Raw genomic sequence first — 27,191 nt, 5'->3', positions numbered from 1 at the left:
AACCAAACTCCCCGAGGTGGCTTGCTGGTCAGTACTCCTCCCCAAAACCAAAGCCGACTGCCAGGAGTGACACAAGCTCCCACGGAGGCGAGAAGAAAAACACGGCGCCTTCGCCCGTTTGCTAATTGCCAAATCACAACGCGTGCTCAACGCTCACAAAAGGCATCAAATAGGCTGCCGAATTATTCAGCCTCTGCAGCAATTATTAGGGGACGGGACTGCGTTAGGATTGCGGAAATTCAAGTTCAAACAGAGACGAGGAAGACAGGGAAAGCTTTATTAGATTCCAGCTTAACCACGTGTCAGCTGGGTTACAGGACAGCAGAACTGGTGGTAAAGGTAAGTTACCAGCATGCACAACGGGGTGAGAAAAGGCAAGGCTGTATTCAAAGCAGGCACTTGGCTTCAGGTCAGGGCATGCACACCAAAAGGCAAGCTATGGGAAGGGCAAGTGGCCGGCTCAGGACGTGTGCGGTGTCTGTTTTCCATGCATTTCGCTGAAGCTGAAAATTTTACCAGCGAGAGAAAAATAAATTCGATGGGGAGCAGCACCCCTCTGAGAGGTAACGTGGCCATCAGTACTACAGAACCGGAGGCAACGACATGCAGGCTCGCTCTGAACACAGCCTTGGCGGGAGCAAGGGCAGGAAAGACGCCGTGACACGCAACATGCCTCGGAGAGGGGTAACACGAAGCGCCAGGGGAGGCGGCGGCGGCTGGGCCGGCTGCCCTCACCCGGGTGAAGAAGGGGCGGAAGGAAACGCTCTCCTTTGCAGTCCCCGAGTCTCTAAGGCTCATGTGCCACAAGGGGAAACCTGCTCTGCGTGTACAATCAGTAAAGAGAGTGTCAGGCTGCTTCCTTGCTCGCTACGAGCCTTTTGTCTCCTGTGTCTCCTTGTCCAGACTATGGGCCGGAAAGAGCAGCAGCTCTGAGCCCTGAGAGAAGGAGCTCTGAAAGAAAAGATGAGAAAGAACTTGGCATTTAGGCTACTGGATGGTTAAAGTACTAGTCAAACCCATCTTACCCATTTGTTCAATTTATTAAACTTCAAAGAGGTGAACACTAAAGCATTAACATTTACTGGTTTGGATTCCTCTCTGTACAAGTTCTTTCAACCAGCTTGAATACACAAGGCTTTACAGATAGAAACACTGAAATACAAGATAAAACAAATCTAAATTCCAAATCACTCGAAAAAGAAAAATTGTAGAAAATGAAAAAAAAAAAAAACAACCACCCAAACCAAAACCAACAACCCCAAAAAACCAAACCACAACCCAAAAAACTGCAGCGCTCCTCAGGGAAGGGACAGACTGCACAAGGAGGAACACAAAGGGTTGGAAGGCAAGCTAGTGTAGTCTCTGCCCAACGCTGCTCTGTGCTGGCGGCTCAGGGGATGGAGTTCAAAAGATCCTTGAGGAAGCTGTCGGGATCGTTGATTTCTGATAAGAGTCCTTTCAACGGAAGAAGACAGAATAATTAGAAAATATTCAACAGAACAATGAGATCCGCGGAGCGGTTCCTCCTGCCCACACCAGGGATCTGTGCTAGGGCACGTGTGAGCGAGTGAGGACAGCTGCAATGTTATTTTGAGTATGGACCAGATGAAGATAAACCCTCGCTGGATGCCCGTGCAGAAAGGACCGAAGCGTGGACGTCACATCCACCCGGCGCTTGCTCTGCTGTACAGGGATCCTGCCAGCTGGCTGCCGGGCAGCCCCGGACGTCGGACAGGGAGAGACTGGCCTGGGGCACGACTGACTTGTGACAGAAGTAAGAGCAGCTTCTCCGCACGTGGATCTCCAGCATCTCCTGACTCCCGGGGATACCAAAACCCCTACGGCAGGAACTCCTGCTGCACTGAACTGCTGCCTCTAGGACACGGTCACACCTGTTTATCAGCCTTTAAACCACACGTAGCCAAACCCCCCTTCAGCTGCCAAGTCAGTGTGTCTGGTTAACGGAGCAGGGGGAGGACCTGCAGGATCAGGGGAGAGAAATGTTCCTGTCTGGGGATGCTCAAGCGTGTCTCCCAACTGATTTTGGAGGCAGCTTAGGCAATACCCGGAGTGCCAAGCTCTCCTCCTCTCACTGCCTCGTACAAACACGCCGCCGCAGCGTCAGGAATGCTGCTGTCTCGAGCGAGCGGCAGTCACGAGCTGCAGAAGGCAGCCTATAAAAGGGAAAGCTTTCCTTGTGGGAAACTTACCAGCCACATCCAAAAACTCGGAAAACGTTTCAACTGGCATGAACTCCTCCTGGAAGGTTTTCAGGGCCTTGTCGGCAGCTTCGTGTATTGGCATGTCATTGTGTCGTATGAACTCGGCAAGAGAGTAGGACCAGCCTCCCTCTGTGTTACTGGTAGGCACCTTCTACAAGAAGGGAAAATGGGACCAAATCAAAAAATAATTGTTTAGAAGAATAGCTGCAAATCCTGACGCCTTCTCCCGTTGCTCTTGGACTTGCATCCTCTGCCTCTCGTAAACAAGCCACACAGAAAACCTTACCCCACACGTGACTTCATAACCTTTCTGTACAGAACGCCAACAAGGTCGCAGGCGTTTTCTCACCCTAATGATCTAACCCTCTCTGGAAGATGCAAGTTTCTTTCTGGGGCATGCCCCTGCCTCCTTCCTCACCCAACCGTTCCCCCTGGTGCAGCTCCGAATGGTTTTTGTGATTGTAATTGCTTTAGTGAAGGCTGCGCAGAAACAATAAGCCAACACACAACACAGGAGGAGGGCTGCAAACTGGAACAAGTCTCTCAGTTCTTCAGATACCAAACTGCAAAGGGCACAGCGAGCACAGGCAGCCTCTTGCAGCCTTTCTGCTCATACAAGGTGAACTTTTGTGTTTACAAGAATCTTGGAAAAAGGGGCTTCAAACTCTATTTCAAACACATAGTTGCTCAGGTTAGAAAACCGATAGAAATGAACCTCAGTGGTTTTTCTTACCTTGAACATGTTGTAAATGAGATCTACTAGGGCCCAGAAGAGAAGGCCAGAGCGGTACGTTGCATATTCCTTCACTGTCTTATCTGCCAGTCTAGGAAGATAATGAAATCAATCTCGGAGTTAATCACTTTACCACGCTTTGGTAACCAATGTGATGAATAGCCTGAAAGCTGAAATGGCCAAAAAGCCTCTCGATAATACACACGGGGAACGGCTCTGAGTAAGATCTGCTGTGTGCTCCTGGACACGGAACAAACATCGGGCAGCCGCAATTTCTGTGCAACAAGACATCTTCCTACAGCTAGGAAGTCGCCCTACCAGCTGTGCCTGGCGTAACCAAAGCAGGCTGGCCAACAAACCCTGGCTTCACAGGAAAAAACCAAGCAGAGAGGGAAGCGGACCGCTAAGCCTACGTAGGGGAGTAAACAGCAAAGTCGGAGAACCAGCACACAGCCCCCGCTGGTGCGCTCGCCGCTGGGAGGACAGCGGGTTCCTGAAGAAATAACTACACCTCGGTTCCAGCCACAGCCTGTGTCAATGACGGAGAACGTGGTTTTGGTTCGAACTCACAACAGCGTTTCTGAAAGACTCTGAGGGAAAGATCTTGTCCTTGAGGACATGGAGGAATTTCCATTTACTATCTTCCTGGTGATCCTATCGCCATGAAAGGACTTCTTTTGGAAGTTCAGCACCTGGCTGAAGAAATGCTATAAAAGGTGCAGAGCCATCCTGGGATAACAGCTCCCAAAGTTTACAGGATTAATCACAAACAGGTTCTGGCAAGGTGGAACCTCCTGCCAGCAACTCTAATGGGTTTGGAATTTTCTTGCATGCGTTTCTCAGGTACATCTGCCTCCATCACATGCCGCTTCCTGCTCACCACTTAAAAGCTTTGGAACAAAAAAGCCCTTTTTTATGCATTTAGAACTGGTTCAGCTGCCACTGACGCAAGTCAGCAAGACAAAAGGGTATCGTCTGACCACGGGCCCAACTGCAACGTGCGACAAGTTGGGATTTTTTGGGGGGGAAATGAACGTTTTGTTGCTCTTATTGTAAAAGGCTACATTTGCGTGTCTGCCCTTAGAACAGACAGCTTGGTAGGTGGCAGCCTGCTTGGGCAGCTAGGCTTAATTATTTAAAGGAAAAGCAATTAGTAAAGGTGACTAAATTTCCACGGGAAGAACAGCAACTTCGAGCGAGGCTAATTCTAGACTCCCAAATACTGCAAGACAGGGTTTCTTTTTATGTGAATGGTTTTGATCTAATTGGAGTCTGCTCCTTTAATTGAAAACTAAAAGGCCCTTGTGGGTTAAGTCTGGTAGCTACCTTCTGGAACAGCTACTTCACAGAATAGCTGCCGCGTTTTCATTAATGTAAGCTGGTTCAGGCTCATCAGCTATGCATGGATTGCCAGCAGAAAGTTAGACATTAACACTTCAGCAGCCTTGCTTCTTTCATGAATATTTTAGAAAGGTCACAGTCGGCAGCAAAGGGAAAAAAAAAAAAAATCAAAAGGATATTTCCCTCCCAAACTCAGATGAAAGCTATACTGAAAAGTGTCTACAGGATTTTTCTAGCTACTAATAACGAGCAGGTAATCGGTCACTTGATTCAGTTCTTTGGAATTTGTAAATTGTATTTACAAAAAAAAAAAAAAAACCAAACAAAAGAACAAACCCAGAACTCCTGTCCTGGTAATTTCATCTCTGGGTTTAAATACAAAGTGTTTCTAAAAGACAGAAGGTGCCGAGTATCCCTCGCTTTGGCCTTGCAGACAAACTGCAACAGCTGTAGCTCCTGGCGGAGACAGACCACCTTTTTGGGCAGATTCTCCTCAAATCTGTCTCACGCTGACTAATCCAGGCCCGATGAAACACCTAACCACAGGGCAGCGCCCAGGCAGTATTTGCTGCCTTTGTTTAGGTATGAGGGAAGGCACAGCACGGCCTGCACCTTCGTTAGCAAGGTCTACAGGCCCTTTTGGGGATCACGAGTTGATCCTCAGCTGCTTTTAGGCGCACTGCTGGTTTGTACAGAGACTTCTCTCCATCCCCCCCAGTAAAGGTAGCAGTGAGTCCTTGCACCCCTTCAACCTTCAGCCCACACCACCCCGACAGACTCGGACCAGTGGTGCTCCCAGGGAACACCCTTGTACTGCATCTAACGTGGAATGCTAATTTTAATCTTTTGTATGCAGACACGTTACTCTGGTGTTACAGACACTGGCCTCCTCTTTGCCTTAGCCTACAAATTAAAGGTATTGGCACTTATCTGCAGAGTATTTCACCATCCATCGCCCTCTTCCTGATTTTCCACAAGAATAAATAAGCACAGACTTTGGAAATAAGAATTGCCATATTTCTATTTCTGAGAGGTATTATCAGTGGAAGGCTTTGTGCTCTCTTAGTCTGCAGGGATTAAAGAAAGCCCTTGAATAAACCTTGACATAATTCCTGAGAACTATTTCTGAGTGCTCTCCCCTGAAATTCAAGAAATCGGATGGTTTAGCTGGAAGTTTCTTGCTATGTCCGTTCCAACACGCTTTTATTACATACATGCTTAGAGGTAACTTGGGAAAGAAACAGAATCATTTACTGAGGGTTTTAAAAACCACCAAACATCCACAGCAAACCCACACAGGGGCTTTGCTTTACCAGGCCAGGTGAAAAGCTGCACACCCTTGTGCCTGAGAAAACAGTCCTCCACGATAACATCACCTGTAACTGTCAAACCCCTTTCCCAGAACTCAGGCAGGGTGGTGGAAATGGGAGACACAAAGACAGAGCAGGCTGAACCCCAACAGCAGCAACCAGCACGGAAATCAATACAGGAGCCCCTTTAAGGGCTTTCTCACTTTTGATGCCTCTAATAGCATTGGTGCACGCTGTGTTGTGTGTTACTCCCCTGTAATGACTTTATCGAACACATAATTAATGTCATCAGAATAAGAATGCCCTTTAAGGCGACTTAGAATAATAATGAATTTATTCCTAATTATGACAGCTATTTAAAATCATCTTTTCAGAAACTGGAATTCCTCTTCCTTCTCTGGAAAGACGTGCTTTTTTCAGGCAGGCACAGCCACTTATTCTTGTACTTCAAGTGCTTGACAGCTGCTATTGATTTTTTTTTTTTTTTTTTTCTTTTAAAAGCAATGGCATTTGATTTCTATTTCTATTTTTCTATTTAAGGAAGCTGGAGCACTGATCAAAAGAGCACAGCCTCTTTAGTAAGGCAAGCAGAGAGCACGCTAGCAGCTCTGAAGCAGCACACAACACAAGTTACTATAGCGTTGCACTTGAGGTGGGGGGGGAAATAAGCATCTTACCATTCTCCTACTTTTAGCTACACTCCTAGGGAAAGCATCACTTCCACTAGTCAACCGACTGACCCACTCCAAAAACCCCCCAGAACTGAACGCCCCTACTACCTCTGCCACGCTGAGTACCAAGCTACTCCGAAGGGTTAATATCTGCTCTCCTAAGATGGGCAGCTCCTTTCCTGAGCTCCCCCTAAGCTGTGTGTGGCTCTGACTGCTGTGACAGGAACAGGAGTAAGCTGGCAGGGCGGTGGGGTGGTGGCTAACCTGCTGGCTCCCCCTGGTGACACCACTCTCGCGTGGGAGGTGACAAGGAGCCTCTTGAGGATCTCCACTCGCATGGCTTTCCACTTCTCGGGGGGCGAGATGTGCAGCGCCAGCACGGTGTAATAATGGGGCCCGTCCACCTCGTAGGCACTCTCCACCCACTTCTCTTTGGGGTGCTCCATGAAGCTCTGGAGGTTCTTCTCCTCCCTCGAAGTCGCTCGAGTTCTGAAACGCAAGAAAAGCTTCAGCAGCTGCTCTGGCTCGTACAGGTTAACTCGCTGTTCCTCAGGAGCTCTGGGGTACTGCAGTCACGCAGTCCCACGCAGGAAAAGCGGAGCTCGCTTGGCACTATCAGGTTTTTCCCAAATTCATCCACCGGTTGAGCGTTTGCTCCCAATGAGGCACACAAGCCTAGCAAACTCGCTTTTCCTTGGAGCTGTGTATGGTACTAGGGAGGTTTGCAAGGCAGCTGGCATTGCTCCAACAGAGGGCAATACTACTTAGAGCTATTCTTCCTTTTTTTTTTTTTTAGAGAAAAAACTGTCAGTTCAGCCACTCCCTGTGTTCAGGTTGTACCATCTCCCATCTCACACTAAACACGTGACCGCAGCCCCTACAGCCAGACCTTAGAATCGATATACGTTATTCATCTACCGCAAAAGCAATCACTGAGAAGGTAAAGGCCAATGTCAAAAAAGACAGTGCAGTTACTGTAAGCTTATATATGTAATTTCTTTCCTTTCCCCTAGCTCCAGTCTCTTCAGGAGTCCGGGCACCCCAGAGCTGACTGCGCAAGCTCTGTGCTACAGCAGACTTTGCGAAGATGTACCACGCTTTCCCACAGTCTAACTGCTCTGCTTCATCAGGAAGAGGCTGCCAGCACGGTAGGTCCCTCGATTTTTAAGTCAGATATACTTTTCCTATCAGGAAGGTAAAAAGCAGCACCCGAGCAGATAAAGCTGTGTTTGGTGCCAGTGTTGTGTGACCTCTTCATCTGCTACACGATGCAGCGGGTAGCCAACTAGTAGCTCTTCATTTTCTCCATTTCATATCGACATTTAGAAAAAAATAACGTCTGGGAACTACATAAAGCGTTTTTATACAACAGCCGCACAGCGGGCCCTGGGCTCTCTGGTGCCAGTAAGCAGACTAACGAGATGAAAAGAATAGTTTCATTTATTTATCTCCCAAGGGACTCGGAAAACAATAGCGTAGGGATCTGGAGATAGATATTAAAAACAATAGACAAATTGTATTAGAGCCAAAACGTTGATTAATTCCAGGCAGAAAAGTGAGAGATTTCACTGCACTTCATTTGGAGTGACCTTGGTTGAAGAGGCGTGTACTTTAACACTTATACCCTCACCTAATCAGTATTACCTTCTAGTCTCTAACTACGCAAATAAAAGTCACATAGGGCGTTACATTTTCGTACAGGTTACTGTATTATCACAACCACCTTGTGCACTCCAAAGCATTTAGGTACCTATAGATTTGTACACTTAGACATAGCGTCAAGCCAAAGGCCACCCTTACCTTACTACGCTTTGCATAAATAAGATCTTTCTGAAAAACTTCAGCAAAACTGTTCCTATGCTCCTGTTTATTGGTAAAAATAAAATAAAATTAAAAAAATCTTAAGATTGTCAGGAAAATCTGATGGGCCTGAACACTACAGGAGAATTCCAGTATGTCAAAACTGGAAACAAAACATTGTGTTACTTTAACACAGGAAAAAATGGTACCAGGGTTAAGTTTTCAACTAACAATTACTTCATCATAGTGTCTCTCTTCTTCCCGCTCCAAAGAAAATTAAGCTGGCAGTGTTTCTTTAATCTAATAACCCTGCTGCTCGCCCCAGAGGTAATAATTACATCTAGAATGGAAAGAGAAGCTAATTCCCAATTGCTTTTACTCAATAGGTTCCCTGTTATCCCACATGTTCAGGCGGCAACGCTTCACTCCAAACAATGTAAACCTGTAACAGTCTGTTTAAAATCTGTAATTTGGTTCCTCCTAAAACTTTCATGTGATTTTCCACCATTCTTGCCACATACATGTAACAAAGCCCAGACTGCAGCCCCTATAGACCTTTCCAAGACTAAGAGCGGAAGGCAGAGGTTGCTGCTAAGAGAAAGGTACTGACGTGTTGAGGACGTAGAGCACCGTGTGGATTATGTATGGAATGAGGTGTATGTTGCTCTCCCTTCCTCCTCCTCCAGTATCTACGCTGAATGATTGCTCCATCGCAAAACGGAGAAACAGCAGTTTAATGTCATGGACATTGAGCTGGTAGGTGGGTTCCCGCTGCCCCGTGCATTCCTGGAGGTAAGTGTTGTGTCTGAAAAACAGCAGGGTTACTTCATTAAAAACCCTTTAAAAACTTCAAAACAGTTTCTTCTTCCACACCATAGCTCAGAATCTGAGCAAGTATCTCGCAGAAAAACTTTAAAGAATGAGCAGGATAGAGAAATGCAAGCACTGCCACCTTCGAATAACCTCCCCAAAGGGAGGCTCTGAGCTTTCTCTGGCAAATCCAATTCCATCTGTGTACACACACACACGCATCGATACTATTTTCCCATGCCCAGGGCTTGGGATACAGCTCCCAGGCTGAAATGCATTCAAGGTGTTACCATTCCTGGTATCCGAGACGACTGTACAAACCCAGCATCGGGTGGACCACAATACTGACAACAGGATGAACCATCTCCATCTGCCCCAGGGAAGTGGTCGGGCCACTGTAACTCACTACCCTCCGTCAGAGGGCTGGAAATCTACACAAGGGGACCCGCTGGTGTCAGAGGGGTTTCTCTTGCAAAGCAGGGGGTCAATGGGCTGCAAATGAACTGACATTACTGCACTTTCAGGAGCGACTGGGGGCTACGGAGGTAGTGAATTTATTTATTTTCATGAAGCCAAGGAGCAAACAGACACCTGCACATTTTAGGAAATGTACTCTTGATGGCAGAATCTGAAACGGCTCAGGTTTACTAAGACTTAGCTGCCATCACCTCCGATCCCATGGTTTGCCTCTGTGCTAACATACTGACTTACCTACCCAAACGCAAAACAGCTCGAGAAGTAACTTCTCCTACTCACCGCGCTAAGCAAGTCGCAAAAGCAGACTCTGGCACGTGAGGTCCCCAGACTGGCAGGAGCCCGTTACACTTGGTGTTGGCATTTTGTAGGGCTGCACTCTCCCATTCTTCACGGCCACGAGCAAGTCTGCGTTGAGAAAGCGAGCCACACCCAGGCAAGTTAGAAGCATGCAGGTTTCTGTCTAAGAAACCACCAAAAAATCGACAATTCCACAGCTTCTTTAAATTACAGACTCCACTTTCCAGCGCCCAGGCCTGACCTCTATTTGGCATATGAAAGCAGACCCCAACAGAGAAGCCCGTGGCTGTCCCCAGGCTGCAAAGTGACCAGCTCCCAAGCAAGCCCACCCCGAGTTACAAGGCCCAGTGCCATGCTCACAAACCACCCTGGACAGCAACACCGGCCACCACTACCCGGCCCGTGACCAGCACGTACCTTACAGCTGCAAGGTGACAATCGTAGTGGACAATGTTGAAGTGAGAGACTGTGCTGTACCCCTGTTGTTTTCGGGGTTTGTTCTCAAACTCCTCTAGTGCAACACGCTTGGTGAAAGTGTAAATCCCCAGGACTTTCGTGGGCTGCAATGACACAACAGCTACGCTGAAGATCATTCACTTTTGTAAGTTCATGCTTTGCACCATTTTGACACTGCACTGAATTTCGTCTCTCCCAGTCCCTACCTCAAACTTACAGTGATCAAATCGTTTTCCAGCTGTCACTGGAAACACGCTTCCACTTCCCAACCACCTCTGGAATTACTGATCCCAAGAACCAAACCGGAGATTTCCTGCTCTCCCAGAGCCAGCACAGCCACCCTTGTGCAGCTGGATACTGCCAAGTCCCCTCAGCTGGGAAAGGACTTTGCAAACGTGTCTCACTGTACCTGAAACTTGTAGCCCTCCCGGCAGATGCAGCAAGTCAGACCTGGCTCTTCAATAAGCTCCTCCATTTGTTTAAGCAGCGCAGTCTTGGTCACTACCTGACCCTTCTCATTCGTCTGAAAGAGAGAACAGCTCCAGCAGGTTAAAAAGACAACGACGAACACCACCAGCCCCACCACCGTAGCAGGAATGCCCACCCCACTTCCCAGCCTGCCATTAGCAACCGTGTTTACTCTCCCAGCAGCACCGGGCAAACCACGGGCTTGAGCTCTGCAATATTTGCCAATAAATCATTTTACACAATTCCTTGTGTGGCAGTTTTAGCAAGACAGAAATAAAAGACCATTAGAGCACCAGCCTGCCCTCAGGGCAAACAGACATTACCGTCATCCCCAGAGTGCCCAAGGCCTTCTGCCTCATTGCCATGGCCATACGCTTCTTCTCCGCACGCGTCTCCTTCCGGGCAGCGTCGATCTTCTTATTCACCTCTGGATGTTCCCTGAGCGCCTCCAGAAGATTCTCTGCTAAAGTCCCGATCCCTTCATCACTGGACACCTGCTCCAGTTTGTGCAGGTTGGTAATTGAGTCTGTGCCTATTAGCACCTAACAGGGATCGAAACACAGCACTTTCTTCAGAATAAAGGGCGCGCATGACGGCAATGGTTCCCTCTAATCCCACCCACGACAGCTGAGCAGAAGCACCGATCTGCAAAAATTTTTGCCAAAGCTCTTACTTTCCTCTTTGATGCTCCTGCGTTATGGACGCCGGACCCCAAAACTGCGTACGAGACTGGGGCAATTTGCCTCTACTGTGGCCACTACCAAGAGGTCTGATGTGGATGTTGGATAAAGAGCATCCTTAAAACAACCATCAGGCCCTGAGAAGCCTACCAATACTATATAGTTCACAGTCCTAAATCACCTTCTCTTCACGCTGGTGTGGAAATCTCACACCACGCAAAGTAAGATATTTAAGTCAAAATCTCTGCCCTCCAGACTTTTCCAGACTAGCAGATGGTACCTGAAGCTGGTGTGTCTCTCCAAGCCCAACAAAAACCAGCGTAGAATCAACTACTACAGAAATAACTGCCTAGCTACAGCCCCAAAAAGCAGCGTAACAAGCCAGCCAAGTCCTACTCGGCCTTCAGGACAGCCTCCTTACCTGCGTAGCAGGGTGCTGTGTGGCAAGTCCTCGGAGCAGGCGCAGGATGAAAGGAAGTGCAGGTCGAGATAAGAATTTCTTCCATATGTCTGCATCCAAACTGCACGGAAAACAAGAGGCAGCAGCTGAAGGGCAGTCACCCGTTCCGAAAAAGGCACCTGGCGGTCAGCCAGCAGCACAGCTTGCAGAGCGCAGGCTGCAGGCAAGACAAGCACCCTTCCCCCTGGGTCCCTCCTCCACTAATGAATGAAGTGACATTCCCACTCCCAGTGCCGTGTTGGGCACGCTAATAGCCATGGTGTCAGCTCTTAGCCTTGAGATTTGCTTTATGTTCAGAGCTGGCCATCAACAGCGCAAGCTCTGTTACAGCACGACAGCAAGGAACAGGCAGGAAACACAAGCGTCGCGATATCCAAGAAATCAGCTCGGGTGGGTATCAAATGGGCAGATGACAGGCTTTTTAGCCCATCCCCACAGCAGCACTGTCTCACCAGACCCTCTGCATCTCAGCTGTACCAAGTCTAAATGCTTCTGGATGTGGACTGGTTAATGGCTTTCCTGGAGGATCGCTGGGGTGATGAAATGAGAAGGTTGTTCAGGATTACCACACGGATTAAGTAGGGACTCTTACTTCTTTGCACTGGGAATGTGCTTTTTCATGTAGTCAAGGGCGTTCTGCGTAATTCCCTTCTGAAGGATGAGATCTTTCAGCTGATGGCCGTTGCTGTTGTTCTTTATTCCTGCTGCTATTTTACAGAAGCAGTCTAGGAAAACTTTGTCATCTCCACTGTGCTCCTCATCATACCTGAACAAAGAGAAGACATGGTAACTTGGAGGCTCTCCAAAAACCTCTGCCTGTAATTCCCATTACATTACCACCAAACGCACGTACCTACTCCAGCTCAGAGACTCAGAAAAGCTACTCAGACCCTTTTCACCTCAGAATATACTCTAAAGCCCTATTTCTCGAGCTTACACTCTCAGGCATTTTTTTTTTAAATGGCTTAGAAGTGAAATAGAAAATTAAGCTTATGCACCAGGAATCTCTGAAGCTTTGCATTACACTGAAGTAAGCATCAATGAGAAAGAAAAAGGTATAGACTTGCCAGTACAACTGATTTCATGTGCTTTCAGTTGAAATATGACAACATACTTATCAAAGTTACAGTAGGGCTTGAATCGATCAACCAGAATCTGCATTTTCTCCATTTCCCCGAAGGAGAGGTAAGGGATGATGCGCAATAGGCCTTGCAAGACGCTGAGATTGGAACGGACAAAAGTGCTGTTAATCTGGTCGAGCAACATCACCAGCTGATCTTTGTCGCCGGTTAGGAGGAGGTTACCCTGCACGGGAAGGAGAGCACGATTTACGTCCGGGAACAAATCTACAACGTTCAAGAAAACCCTCACTCTGGTAGCTGGCAAACTCTTCCAGGCTTGAAGGATTAGAGCTCTAGCCCCTGGTAAGACAGCCTGGTGAAGAACAAAACCCTGTCTCATTCCCAAAGGTCTCGTGGAACGGCTGTGACAACTCTAGCTGATGACTGACTTCTTCCACTTACTATTAAAGAATTTCCTAGTCAAAAAGGTCTAATAATTCTAGCCCAAAGGACATCAGAGTCCTATACACCGACAGCTTCAAAAGATGGCCAAGAAACTCTTCTCATTTTCAGTGTAGTTGAGATATTGTTTTTATCTTCAATGAGCTGGAAAATCAATCATGTTTTCAACATGTACGAAGGCACCGAAAACAACAAGGGAGAGCCGTGTCTTTTCTTGTCTCTCACTGGCCTGTGGCCCAAAGCAGCAAGGAAGGGATCCAAGCAGTGTCTAATAACCCCCACCCCGACTGTGCAAGAATCATCCTAAAGAAGCCTCGCAGTACATTTGGTTCAGGACACTCCTCTTGCCCTACCTCCACGGCCTGCTAAGACATGCCAAGGGTTAGACTCCCATTTAGCACTCCTCTGCAGCTCCCGAAGCTCCGCATCACTGTAGTAAGATATTTGCAAGCCTTGAACCTCAGTCAACATTTCCATTCGTGCACCAAGCCCCAGGCACTCACCTTGTCCTCGCTCAGAGGTTCTGCGTTGGATTCATCCAGTATGATCTCCATTATACTAAGCACTTGTTCTGCCACGGCTGCTCCTCCGCTGTCCTTACTTTCCTGCTCAGCCACCAGAGCCTGGAGAAGATGGCAGCAGGTATTGTAACACCAGCAGTAACTGGCTTGACTGACCCACACGCTTCCACCCGCTAACAGGTAAGGAATGGCTGACAGTGCCAGTCCAGCAACATTTAAGATCTCTTGCAGTTGTCACAAGGCAGCAGGGCAGTCAGAGGTAGCTTAAATTCATTGGAGTCCAGGGAAAACACTTTATGAAAGTCCAGGTTGTCCTTACCAAGTTAAGAGTTCCCAGCATGACATTCAAAGTGTTCATCTCTGGCTTGACCAACTGCTGACGATTTACTTTCACCTTCACACAGTAACTAAAGAGTTTCAACAGCACCTACAAAAGACAGAGAATGCATTCTCTACAGAACCTTCAAAATGAGTATAAGATGATCTGCTGATAAGATAGCTAGTTTCCAGACTTCTGGGGTAAGGTACAAGCCAGATTTTTAGAGCAGTATTAACCTCAGGACAGCTTCAGTTTTCAAGTAAGGCCAAGTCAGAAAACAATCTATCAAGACAGGATTCAGTCTTACCAACTCCTCAGCTTCTACACACTTCAAAGTCTTTGTAAAGCATTGTTAACCAAGAGGAACGGGAGAGGGAACAAAGGAATTTCTCAGGTTTTCATGAATTAGTAAATTGAAATCTCTGCTCCAACACTTAAACTGCAACACAAGGCAGACAACTAAACTTCACCAACGTTTGTAGCATTTTGCAGCACAGAACTCCTGACCCCGAAGACCAGAAGCTGAGACTCACAGTTAAGAGGTGTCGGCCTTGTTTGAAGTCCTTGATTCCAGTCAGTCTGTTGAGCATGCACTCCAAGCCTCCACACTGGGCCATGACACCTGCCATCTTGTAAACTTCTTCCTCGTCCTCCTCTTCATCTACAGGACAGACGCAGATTGTGAAGAGAGGAAGCAGCCACAATATGGCAAGCTCATGCAGTCCCCTGACGTCCAGGGACAGAACAGCGAAGCGAAATGGAGCGTACAGTAGGACACATTTACCAGCAGTTCAAGACATTTCAACTGTATTGAATTTGAAAAGAATTATGGGCAGGAATATGAAGAAGGGCCAGGCAGAACAGTCCTGGGCCATGCAAGTGTTTGAATTTAAAGCACAGACTTAAAGGGTTGTTAAAATCCTCCTCCACTCTAGTGAAGCAGGTAAATGTAGCAAAAGCAACGTCAATCAACTTTAAGCTCACTGCTGTAAGGATAATAGTGTCATTGCTCTGCGGCAAACCTCAGATTTCAAATCTAATCCCAGCTTTCAGGAGACAAATGCATTACCAGTAGTGGAGTCGAGAGACTCGATGAATTCCTCAGTTGCATCTCCTAGTAACCCTCGCATGCGGTAAATGATCCTCATCGGCTCCCCCTGCAAGAGAGGAGAGCATTATATCGACTACACCTCTGTGGAGACTTAGACACAAGTCCAGTTCTCGTTACAGGGTGTAACAGACACTCCAGCCTCAGCTCTCCTTCGTGCTGTTTTGACTGCAGATGGTAACAGAGAAATCTTTCACTCCTTCATTCTCCCCTTACTGAGATGAGTTAAAAACAACCGTAAAGCCACCACCTGCAGAAACATCAGTAACTCATCTACTGGTCTGTCCAGCTTCTCTTGCCATTGCCAGTTAGATCGACAGGCTGGGAATAAACATCTCTTCCTCCTTACATCTCCTCCAACAGTTTCCTTTAGCACCAGTGAAAGATCTAGCTGAGCAAAACGTGTTCGTCTATAGAGAAATGCCTGCTTTCCATGGCAACCTTCCCCTCTGAGGGTATTGCAGAGCATACCTGGGAAACCCAGGGATCAGACACAGCCCAGTAAAAGAAGCAGGAAAGGCTACTTGGATGAGCGCTTTCCAACAGATAAGATCTGCAGTGATGGAAAATGGAAGAGGAGGAGTAAAAGGCAATTTAATGAGCTTTCAGTAAGACAATGTATTACTAAAATGGTACAGCCAAACCCACCGAAGGCCAAGCTGTGCTTTTACCCTGGGAAAGGGCTAGTTTTCCAGATGGATTTCCAGCTGGAAATACTGACAGCATACCACTAAACTTTCCATTTTAATCCATAGGTCTGAATAAAAAGCAGAAAAGAAAAATCCCAGATTTGGGAGCAGGAGACCTTGTGAGAGAAAACCTGTCAGAGAGCGCACTAAGCCTAATGTGGAATAAGCAGCGCTTAATGTCACAGAAAATACATAAGCACAGGGAAAGCCCCGGGGGGAAGATCTGCTCAAAGGCCACGCTAGAGACCAGCAATTAACACCACAGGGGCCCTGGTAAAATGGCAGATGAACAAAAAAAGCCAGTGAGAGACAAGGGAAACAAAAAGGGGCCTGAGGTTGCGTTCTTGTGCGCCTGTCTATTTCCTAGGGAACGTGAGCCGCGGCTCCAGAAGCGCTTTGCAGAGGTGCACACAAAGGAAGACAGATGAAAGCTGTTCGTCGGCAGAACGCTGAGCCAACGCTGCCTTTCACCGCCAGCACTGCATCCTGGGAGAGCCGCGCATCGGCTACGGCTCGGCATCTCACAGGAACGGGGTCTCGCCGCGCCGAGCGGGCAGGAGGCTGGGGCGGCATGTGCCGTGATTTCCCTCAGTAACTTCATTAGAGTGCAAATTAGAATTCAGATTGAGACCAGCACCTCACTTCCCTACCCAAGTTATACTTTACCAAGAAATTATCACTATCACCTAGCCTTGGGCTTGATTTTGCAGTACAGAAGGCTTTTTTTACTTAAATAAAGCTCACATTCCTCATCTATAATCCACTGAAAACAGGCATTTTGTTTGAATTCTTCCCCACAAGCACAGCAAACAAATGGTTTCAGTCAAAGGTGACTGCAACCCAAGACTAAATAAGGAATGAACAATAAACGCCGGGCAAATCAGCCGTCTTTCATGATCTGAAGTGCTACTAGCAGTGCCTCTAAAGAACATACTTGTAGTGGGCAAGATTTAGTCTGATGGATTCCTTCTCGGTGGGAGTTTATTTTAGTGGCTACAAGAAAAAGAAGGGAAGAGCTTGTCCTGGACCACATCAACCTCTGGAACAAGCTCACTGTGACGTGGCGGACTAGTCCCTTAAGACTGTTCGGTCCATTCTGTCATCTGAAAAACAGGCAAGACGCACTACTAAGAGCTAACTGGGAGAAGGAAATCTATAAAGTTCTTGAGATCCCTACATGAAAAGCACAAGAGCAGAAGTGCAAAGGAAGATGGAGAAATGGTGGATGCTCCCTCGGCATAAATAACTCGGGTTCATCTCTGAAGCGCAGATTGATGGAGCAATCTGGTGTCCCTGTCTGTACACACGCATTAAACTGTCACGTGCAGATGGAGTGTGAAATGCGCTCTGAAAGGCGGCGACACAAAGTTCAGCTTTCTCCCCAAAGGAATGGCAGAAAGTTTGTTACTCAAGACGACAGTTCCCATATCTGATACACCACACAGCTAAGTTCAATACACTCACCTGGGTCAGCATCACGTGCTTTTAAATCACTTCTGTTATAGAACTGAGTAACAGTCTATCCTAAGAGCACAAAAAGGTGCCGAACAATTATACCCAAGAAATTATATGCCAGAAAATAGACCCTGACTTGTGTGATTTTTATTCCCCCCGCCCCCCATTTTTTTTGGTTAGTATCAAGGACAGGTGCTCTGTGCTGTTAACCTATAGAAAGGTAACACATACCTCATTAGTGGGACACCACACCTTCTTGTAGACCTCAGCCACAGGCAGATCCAAACTGATGATCTTATTGTTCACCAAAAGCTGAAAGGGAGAAAATAAAAAGTGAAGAACGAGCTCACATTGCATCACCGTTCCAGCGACCGTCAGCTGCCTAGAAATGGCATCCTCGCCTATCTGCACAAGAAATCCACACTGGTGCGTTCTCACCTCCATTCCACTGTCATCCTCCAGCAGAGCTACCAGGTCACAGTCCTGACAGATTTTGTTCTTGATGTCCCTCATGAGTGGCCCAATGCCAGGCTCATTACTGCTGTAGGGATTCCCTGGCATTCTGCCCTGTAAGAAGTCTTCCTGCTGGGGATCTTTCTCCAGAGTTACAAAGAACTCGGTCACTTCATTCTCTTCCTAAAGAACAGCAGCAGAGACAGAGCGAGTAAGTTTTCCTCTAACCATGCTCCCATTCCTGCATTCTTACAGTAGCAAGTGACAAGGTGTCCCTAAACCTTCAGTCCTTTCATCGCTGGTGCATCCTGCAGTACGCGGCCACACACGTGGCATTTAGAGGATGCCCAGTATCACTTAGTAAGCAAATTCCTCAGCATGAAACAAAACTACTGGTTCCGCCTTTCTGCACAGAGCAGGCCCCAGCAGGGAACCTAAAGACTAAAACCCCCGAACGGGATATCATAGTACTGCAGTTCAACACTGGCTAATATTAAATCATGACCGAAGACACGATTGGTTTTTTTGCCAAAAGGCAAGGAACTGCATCTGTTTATGAAGTCTAACTCTGTAAGCAATGCTACAGCCACCTCCACACTTACAGGATAGATAATACTGCACAGTCTCTCGAAGATAAAGACCGGAGTTCTGTAGTCATCGAGGCTGTAACGTTTTGCAGTCTCTATACACACTGCCATAAATGCTTTGGTTTCAGATTCTGTGCCTGCCAAGAAACAGAAGTATTAAAAAAAGACACAGGAGTCAGTTTTACAGGTTCCGTTTTAACTCAGCATACACAATAAATCTGTCTGCAGTAAGCACCACACTTCGGTGCCCTCTCCTTTTGCACAACCACTACTTAAAAGATGAAAGGCTATTTATTGGTATGTTTACTAGGAGAACTCTTTGCATGCTTGGGCTGCAGTAAAGCAATCCCATAAAAAGGAGGAGGTTTAAATTCCTGGAAAATAAGAGACGACTCCAGGAATGTTATTTACATTTTCTGTGCCAATAGGAAATATTGGAAGGTTCAAGCCATAAAAAAAATCCCTCACTACACCGGTCTTTTAGAAAGAAGCTCTTTGTGTGGTTGTAACTATCTGCTTTTTCATCTTGGTTGACCCAAACTCTGGATTTACAGAACGGAGGTGGCTTTACCTGTTGTCATATCCTCCAGCATCTCCAGCAGCATGTCCTGGGTTTCATCGATCAGCTTTGTTCTCTGTACCACTAACTTCCTCAAACACAGGTAACCATTCAGGACTGTACCCACCAGGCGGCTTTTGAAGTGCCGTTTGATGGACTCCACCTCCACAAAGGAAGAGAGAAGACCTATAAAGCAACGAGACATTCAGCGAGTGGGAGAGAGAGTTTGATTTGTTAGCTCTAAGTTTCACGTGGCCAGCAAACAGGGCACGATATCATAAAAGCAGCACAATGAAAAGGCTTGTTACAGCTCCCATTGTCAGTCTGTGGTTTAAAGCTCACTTCTACAAACTGGTTGAGGCAAAAACCCTGGCCTGCGAGAGCTGCCTTGTGAATTGCACCATACAGGACCACGGCGAGGGAATGAGGAAGGGGCATGAGGAGCTTTCTAAGCGCTTGATACAAAATTCTGCACATTTTGACATTTTTCTGTTGCAAGTTATTTCAAAAGCAGATGACTGCTCCCCTTTTAATATTTCAGCTGTGTCTCATGATGTGACAGCAAGTGTGGTATTGGCTTATCAGTTACATGCCTGAGTTGGTCACTCCTATAATAAAGTGAAAAATCAGCGAACGCTTTCTCATGACATATTTATCAACATGCTTTTTCTGGCAAGAAGCCAGGCTTTATGAATTAGTCCATTAATTTCTGAAGAACATAGAAGAAGATACAAAAAAGAATGACCTAGTTAATGATGTATATGCATTTCCAGCATGTTTTTGAAAGAAGTAGACCCTAGAAGACTCAAAACAGAAAAGCTACCATAGAATAAGTAGGCAGGAACAACTCAGCAGTGTTTACAATGGTCCCAGGAATTACAGTGTACCATGAATGTGATTAAGAAATAGAGAAGTGATATGACAAAGTTTGCTCATTACAGTTCAGGTAACTAAAAACTCAAATTGAGCACAAAAAATATGGAAAAATCCATTTAGGGGCTAAGTGCTAAATTGATGGCAAAACCCCAATGCTGACAACTGCAAAACACTGAATCACATCTCTCTGGAATTCTGCTACCTCCTGTTACAGAACAACCATCACCCCATCTCCAATCCTCCTACAGGACTTGCGCTGATGCCACCAAATACCTGTGAGACTCTTCAAGGCATATCCCTGCTGCAAATCAGTGCTGAGTGTTGCTTCCTCCAAGGCAAGTAACCGAGCTATTTCCTGAAAATAATTAACAAGCCTATTAGGACAAGAAACTGCAATGCCAATAATGACTAGCTGGCAAGTGTCTAGCACAGGGTGCAAAGGAACACAGCAGAGAAACAGAGCCAGCCACAGAGAAACCAGAACTGCAACGCAGCAGCGGGGAAGGAAGGGGGAGAGAAGAGAAAAACTAACCCAAACGTCCTCCTCATTTTCTCCCTATACCTACCTATTACCTCTGCTCTGCTCTAGTGGCCATCCGTGATGGACTTGGGGCCACCAGTAACACGCAGGGTGCCACCTGCCTCTTTGGAGCGCACCAGGGATCACCAGACAACTCCTAAGACCTAACGCTCCGAAGAGTGCAACTTAAACGTGCTTCTCCAACAGGCTGTAATCCGCACTCAGGGAACGGTAGCACACCTAATCCTGTTTTGTCGTTAAGGGCTCTCGCAGTCCGCCTGGCAGCTACGACAGCTTCCAGCTCGGACCTGGTGCCAGGACAGCGTAGCAATATTTATACCCCTTAACATCGCGGCGCCCAGCGCAGTTAATGAACGGGCACCAGCCAGTTTGCACTGAGGAATGCTACGGCTGCGGCTGTAGCTCCTTCCCTTCCGAGGCGAGAGTGCGCAAGTGTGAACTTCATAAACCTGGCAAGGGTCAGCAGCAGGGCACTGAACCAAGAGGTGAAGATTTTAAAGCAAAAAAGCCAAACTGACAGGTCAAGGACAAGCTCTCTGCTGCTACTCAGCTCCTCCGCACAAGTCCATACCTTAGTGATGAGGCTGCCAATATAGGGCAGAACGCCCCGGGCTGCCAGGTAGATCTTCCAGTGGGCCGGTTTGATGAGTTTCTGATACAGTGCCAGGTACTCGGCGGCACACTCACCAGCAATGCTCAGCTCATCCAGGTAGCTAGTAAAGAGAAACAGAAGCTGACAAGCACCTCACAGTAACAAGAGGCATTCAGGGCTTAAGGACACCACAGAAAGAGGAAAAAAAAAAAGCCTCCAGAAATCTATCCTCCCTGTTGTCCTCCTAGCTCTCCTAGCTAACAGCATAACTGTTAATCATTACTCGACGGCTCAAGTGGTATTTTGTCCCAAAGAGGGGTTCCCCAGCTGTGCTACTGGGGTCAGTTATGCCACAGGAATTGGAAGAGAGTTCACCCTATTATTTTGCTGTCTAAGAGGCAGGGGAAATGCTGTCCGCAGAGCTGAACGCCATCTGCTTACCTCTGGAAAAAGTACAGAACTGCAATAGCTTATTGCCACGCAGCAATAAAACAAAGGTCTCCCTAAATCTACACCATCCCAGCTAATTAAGTTTTAGAATCCAGCCCAAAAAGACCTGAGAACTAGAGGTTCACAAGGGAGAGGTGTGAGAAAAGTTGGAAGAAGGGAAGAGATTCTCATGGGAAATACAGAAAAACAATCGTGGAGCTGCCAAGTGTGGCAACATGGAAATACCTTGTCAGGAGATCAAGGACCTGCTGTTTGCGGCTGGGGAAGGTAGCCAGAGCTTCCACAATAGTACACGCAGCTTGCCGTGCCGCTTGAGTGGCAGGAGTAAACAGCACCTAGAGCAAGAGCGTTAAAAGATGTGCACAGATAAACCAGAGGTATTTTCCAAAAAGGCACAGCGTACATTAGGACAGTTTGGTGACCTGGTGGCAGCGTTCTCTTGTTCTTCCAAAGACTTGATTCTCTGAGAACGCCTACTGTGCTTGCCACCAAAATGTTTAAACATGCACTGTGCAGGTGACATACTAACCCACATGAAGATGAAGAAATTTGTCCAGAACCTATGAAAATTCAGTACTCAAAATGTAACTAAGCAGACAGGCAGAAGCACCACGGCAATTAAAGGTTCCAAGTTCAAGAACATGCAGACTATTGGATAAATGTTTAACTGCAGTATTTTTAAGGGAGCCAAGCTGCAAACCTGACTTGGAATCAGCTGCAGTCAGTTACAGTCTCCCCAAATATCACTGCTCATTCGTCTGCAAAGCACACAACTGCCAATAATCTCTGGTGGTTAACTCTGCCCAGTGCCTCCCACTGGATTTTCCACCCATGTTTACCTGTCGCAGCCAATTGTTGTGTCCCAGCTTGAGATCCAGAGGGCAAGTTCTCTTCCCACGGCGACTCATGAACTGTTTCCATTTCCAGACATATTTTTCCGACAAGTAGAGCTGGTGAACCTCAGCTTTGCTGGGAGATTTCCCACTGGCATCTACACCTGCAATATCGAACACAGCTCAACAGAACTGTCAGCAGCTATTAACTGCAAACTGCCATTGTATTCTTCTCTTCATACTGGAACTCTCCAAACTCCAGCTGAGAAGTTGAGTGGCTTCTCATTTCTTCCTCCTGCCATTTTCACTTCTGCGTGGAGCTACGTTCATTTCCAAGCCAGATGCAAATCCCATAACCTCTAAGGGAATTCAGCCAGCTTCTCAGTTGGCTCGTATCGTTTTAAATAAGCAACATGTTTCATTTTTTACATTCCCCTGGTTCTCTTCAGGCACAGAGCATTTTCTGCTTAGGGTTTGAGCAACACAGCCTGGAAAAGTCAGTACTACAATCTCTGAGGACTACACAGCTAAGTGTGAAAGAAGGTATGAGATGACACAGGACAGAAGCCAACACAACTCTACAGAAGTACGTTCCTTATTAAACCTGGAGGGCCATGCATGTTCCCTCACAAAACTGCACAGAGTTTCAAGCACAGGACTACCTCTGGCAGGGAGGCACTTCTTCCAAGCTTCATATGATGCTTTGGGGTCCCTCTTGAGCCACAGCTGAGCTTGTGCATGGATTTCATTGCTGTAAGGCTTCACAGTGGTGAGAGCATCCACAGGCACATCCTAATAAACAGAAAAGCTTATGATTCTTCAGAAAGCCACAGCCTGTTCCCTTAAAGGTAACTCCTGACTGATGAACTAAGGGAGATGCCTCATTCCAGTCACCACTGAAGTACCAGTAAACCCATCTTTGACATCCATCTGTGATTATCAGATAGCCAGGTCAAAGCAGAAACATACCTTCTCCCTTGCAAACGTTACTTTAAATTACAACCAAGGAGCAGCCAACCAATATAATTCTTATCAGAATTGTAGCTCTGCATTTAAAAATCTCAGTCAAAAGTACCTGATTATACCATGTTTAGGTACATGATTCTACAAAGCTGTTGAAAGCACCAAAAGCTTGCCCAAAATAACCAAGCCGTAGCTTTGAAGTAGCTCTTTCCCTCTGCCTCAAATCCGAGTGGGAAAAAGCAAAGCCCTGTTTTGAATAGTAGGGGTCAAAGCCACGAAAGAAGAGCAAAAAATGGAAAGCAGTTCCCTGTAACTTGCAGTCTGCAAAGACAAGAGTCACAGGACTTGCACTTCCCCAGTAACCACGACCAGGAAAAGCAAGCCCTGGCTTCCTCACAAAGATGTTAATCACGGCGATCAGTGTGCCAGACTTTAATCAGCAAATTTTCAGATGCTTTGCTCAGCATCTAAGGCAGTACCTTGTTTTTCTTGCTGGTTGGAGCAGGTGGCTTGACCAGCTTTTGAAGAATGCGCAGGCACATGAGGGTGATGTTTTCAACAACCACTGGAGTCTTAATGTTCACTGCCATCAGAAAGAGGCTGAGAGCTGCAAGACAGACAGAAATGTTTATGCCAGTGTAAGGCCTGCAGACAGGACATCTCCACAGCTCTATACAGCACATTAGAAGTGTTTACAGTTAGGTAAGACCTCATATCCTTAAGCAAAACTACCACATTCTGATGCAGCCATGCATGGAAAACAATTATTTTCTATTACAGCAAGACAGACTGGTCATCCTTGCCTTTACACCTCCATCCTTCTATTTCTCAGCACGCCTGCTGCAAGAAACGCACTACCCCAAGACAAAGCTATCTGGGGCTAACTCCATTTTTAACCCTCATCACAAGCTGAGTTGGCATCAGTTCTGTTCCCAAAAATCTTACTACAGCGTGTGGACCTGGGCATAAACTAAAGCCTTCACACTCGTCATCGGAACTCACCACAACGGAGCCGGAGCTCCCAGCAGCTGTCTTCCTTTGAGATGGAATCTGTTAGCAGCAACATTTCATACTGGAGGCTGCTAGCCTGTAACACAGACACATGTTCAAAGGCTTAAGAAGCCTTGGTGACGCAGCAGTCCTTTTTGCCTTCTGATACTTAAAAGACACAGGTTCAAAACACGTTGATCTAAGTAAATTTAACCCCGCGCCCATTTGGGACGACTGGCAACCTGAGAGAGTTGCAAGCAACAGCCAAGACAGGCAGAACTGCCTGAGGAAACTTAAGCAGATGCCTAATCACGTCATTTTTTTTACTCTAATGTTTATCTTAATTCCTATCAAGACACAAACACCTTCCATCTTACAAACAGACCATGGTAACAGAGAAGACGCAACCAGCAGTTGCAGAGGGCCAGAAAAAAGACATAGGAGAACAGCGGAGTCTCTCACCAAGTCTGGATTTGCCCAGTGTCCCTTCAGAGCAGCAGAAACCTTCCCAATGATTAAGTCGTTCATTTGCTGTGTGGCCTCTGGATTGTCCCTAATTCCAGAAGGAAAAAAAGAGAACACCGTTATGTTCTGCTCGTACTAAATACCAAAAGCTCCTGGGATTTCAGCTTAGTTGATAACGAACGTACAAGCAGCTAGAGCCTACAGCTTGCTGATGTAAGGCATCTCCCCTATAAAGTAACTCCTTTCCCATCGTGCATTTACAAGCACGTGGCCTTCCAGAGCTCACTGGAGGTCACAGGGCTGCACACCCCGCACCGGCCCTAACCTGGTCAGAAGGCACATGAGCTGACGGACCTCCTCCCGCATAGTGGCTGCGCCCCGGCGCAAGTTGTAGTCAAAGAGCTCTCGGATAAGGCCCTGGGACACAAGGATGTGCCTGATGGCAGAGTTGGTGGCCAAAGCCCGGAGCAACGTTATGCAGTGCTCGGTGACGGCTGAGGCACAGCCATAGCATTTAGTTGACGATGTGTGGCCACAGCCTAAAACAGACAAGGCACGATACTGGCTGGCAGTGAACGTGGGTTGGACAGTGGTTCGCGAGGACTTTGTCGCTGCCTCTCTCTGCTGGAGATCATATTCCAGGAGCTCCTTTCGAGAGGCAAACACTTTCTGGAAACACAGAAAAAGAGAAATGTACGTTGTGAGGCAGCACATAATTGCTAATCCCATTCACAGGTTATTTTCACCGTATATTTTGTGGAGAAACATTCTCAACCAAGTATCTCAAAACTTAAGATCTTTCACGTCAGTGGCAGACTTGGGAAAAACATTAGAAATATCAGCCTAACTCCCAGTTATCTGCCCTGTTTAAAAGCTTGTTGTCTACATTACATGCAATGTAACACTGGAAATGGGACAAATCCACAGTATTAATGGTAAACATAGCTTTTAGAAATGATTATTTTTGTTATTTCCCTGAAAATATGCAGCTGATCACCTATTGTTAACGCTATCCTTAAACGCAGAATGGCAACACCTTGCTTTCTCTTTCTGATATGCACTGTTATCTGGTGACAGAACACATGACCCAAATTCAAATCAAAGCACATCATACCTGAATGATTTTGGAAAGTTCATCAAAAGAGTTCTTGCAGTCACCACAGTACTCCTGGGCTAACTGGAGTATGTATCTATTCACACTAGCTGAGGTAGAACTAATCCCTCCACTACTACCAGATTCATCCTGGAACAGAGGGGAAAACAAAAAGGAATCACGTATGGAGGCTGCACACAAAAGTAACTACTGCAGAACAGCACCTGAGGCAAAGGACCTTTAGTTGCTCTCTGCAGTACAAAGGCCAGTGTCTCACCAGCCTGGGGTTCTGTGCAAGATCCATCTGTCCCTTGTTACCTGTGGCTTTTCAGGAGCTGCCTCATTCACTTTACACAGAAGGTTTTCCAGCTGCGGTCGGTGCCCCATTAGCTGGTGATACACCCTGTCAGCCTTGTCCAGGAGAGTGTTGATATTCGTTACTGCCTAAGAATAAAAAAGGGAAACTCTTATTTTACATTCAGACACAGTTTTTAATTCTACACCACTACAACCACCAACCTCCAAGTCTTCTGTCTCTTTTGCCTTTCTCTGGCAAAAAAATAAATAAATGGTGATCCTGTACCCTGCTTCTGCCACGAGCACCCCTCTGCTGACACTGGTATCCTTCGGGACAGGCAACAGGTTCTTCATTCATTAGCAGGGCTCCTCAGACGCGATGGTAAAGCACAAAGTACAACCCAAATGCACCCCAAAGAGATGCAGTGTCAGATAACTAGTTTCTAAGTAAAGCACTGAATTACGTCTTTTGAAGAATTACTTATTTGGTGAAGCAAGACAGTCAATAAGGAATGCATTAGTCAGTGAGAAGCCTTGAAGGAGCACTGCTTTTCATGTTACTCCCAAGAGGGATGGACCTCTGCTGTCCCTACACTGCTGACCTGGCCGAGAGATACAGCATTTCATTAATGCATCTGCTCTATTAGTCTCACCTTCTTTCGATCCTCTTCGTTTTCTATGGGATCCACTGCGCAGCAAGGCTTGGCGTACAACATGAAGTCAAAGCGAGCGTATTTACAGAACCCACAGGCATTGCAAAGGAAAGGGTCTTTCTCGTCGTAATTAATGGATCTGGAAGGCAAGCCAGAAAGGTCAAAGAATGCAGCTAGGCTTTATCAAGGTAAGCGAGGCAATGAAGTAAGCTATGAATGGACTCAGTAGGTAAGAGAGAAGGATGGCCCTTCAAACGTCTAACCTCCCCAAGTGCCCTGGGGGAGCCTCAAGCGAAATACATGAGGTACATCAAAACCTACAAACCAGGCAACAAAACAAAACAAAAAACCCTTTACAGAACCAGTGCCACATTCTGGCTGGAAAAAGCAGAAACAGATGTGAATTGGTTCCTAGCAACTCTACTTTAACTACAGTAATTCCCAGCAGAACGTCAGACTAGGGCACTGTGCCCTTTACGAGAACACAGATAAAAGGAAA

At 46.7% G+C, this 27,191-nt stretch overlaps 1 protein-coding gene across 5 annotated transcripts in view; it reads right to left on the bottom strand.

The window, feature by feature from the left end:
- Positions 1-261: 261 nt before the first annotated feature.
- Positions 262-27,191, bottom strand: part of UBR4 (ubiquitin protein ligase E3 component n-recognin 4) — a 79,156-nt gene continuing 52,226 nt past the window's right edge. For all 5 annotated transcript variants that reach the window (XM_086476300.1, XM_086476301.1, XM_086476302.1 and 2 more), the window contains 32 exons: positions 26,693-26,831; positions 26,061-26,186; positions 25,764-25,892; positions 24,975-25,318; positions 24,647-24,737; positions 24,197-24,281; positions 23,674-23,801; positions 22,894-23,023; positions 22,238-22,395; positions 21,624-21,733; positions 20,928-21,069; positions 20,089-20,170; positions 18,952-19,125; positions 18,396-18,517; positions 17,779-17,976; positions 17,572-17,652; positions 15,158-15,245; positions 14,622-14,749; positions 14,089-14,196; positions 13,752-13,871; positions 12,840-13,030; positions 12,318-12,491; positions 11,687-11,786; positions 10,909-11,127; positions 10,527-10,640; positions 10,079-10,221; positions 9,644-9,769; positions 8,688-8,882; positions 6,542-6,766; positions 2,956-3,046; positions 2,211-2,373; positions 262-1,455 (listed from right to left, as the gene is read on the bottom strand). In XM_086476300.1, the coding sequence (XP_086332426.1) occupies positions 1,391-1,455; positions 2,211-2,373; positions 2,956-3,046; positions 6,542-6,766; positions 8,688-8,882; positions 9,644-9,769; positions 10,079-10,221; positions 10,527-10,640; positions 10,909-11,127; positions 11,687-11,786; positions 12,318-12,491; positions 12,840-13,030; positions 13,752-13,871; positions 14,089-14,196; positions 14,622-14,749; positions 15,158-15,245; positions 17,572-17,652; positions 17,779-17,976; positions 18,396-18,517; positions 18,952-19,125; positions 20,089-20,170; positions 20,928-21,069; positions 21,624-21,733; positions 22,238-22,395; positions 22,894-23,023; positions 23,674-23,801; positions 24,197-24,281; positions 24,647-24,737; positions 24,975-25,318; positions 25,764-25,892; positions 26,061-26,186; positions 26,693-26,831 (4,489 nt within the window). In that variant the 3' untranslated portion in view covers positions 262-1,390. The remainder of the gene's footprint in view (positions 1,456-2,210; positions 2,374-2,955; positions 3,047-6,541; positions 6,767-8,687; positions 8,883-9,643; positions 9,770-10,078; positions 10,222-10,526; positions 10,641-10,908; positions 11,128-11,686; positions 11,787-12,317; positions 12,492-12,839; positions 13,031-13,751; positions 13,872-14,088; positions 14,197-14,621; positions 14,750-15,157; positions 15,246-17,571; positions 17,653-17,778; positions 17,977-18,395; positions 18,518-18,951; positions 19,126-20,088; positions 20,171-20,927; positions 21,070-21,623; positions 21,734-22,237; positions 22,396-22,893; positions 23,024-23,673; positions 23,802-24,196; positions 24,282-24,646; positions 24,738-24,974; positions 25,319-25,763; positions 25,893-26,060; positions 26,187-26,692; positions 26,832-27,191) is intronic.

This window comes from Leptosomus discolor, chromosome 20 (assembly GCF_034619465.1).
Source record: "Leptosomus discolor isolate bLepDis1 chromosome 20, bLepDis1.hap2, whole genome shotgun sequence".
Taxonomy (NCBI): domain Eukaryota; kingdom Metazoa; phylum Chordata; class Aves; order Leptosomiformes; family Leptosomidae; genus Leptosomus; species Leptosomus discolor.
Note: the sequence above shows the minus strand (reverse complement) of the source record. Positions and strands in the feature narration are given on the sequence as shown.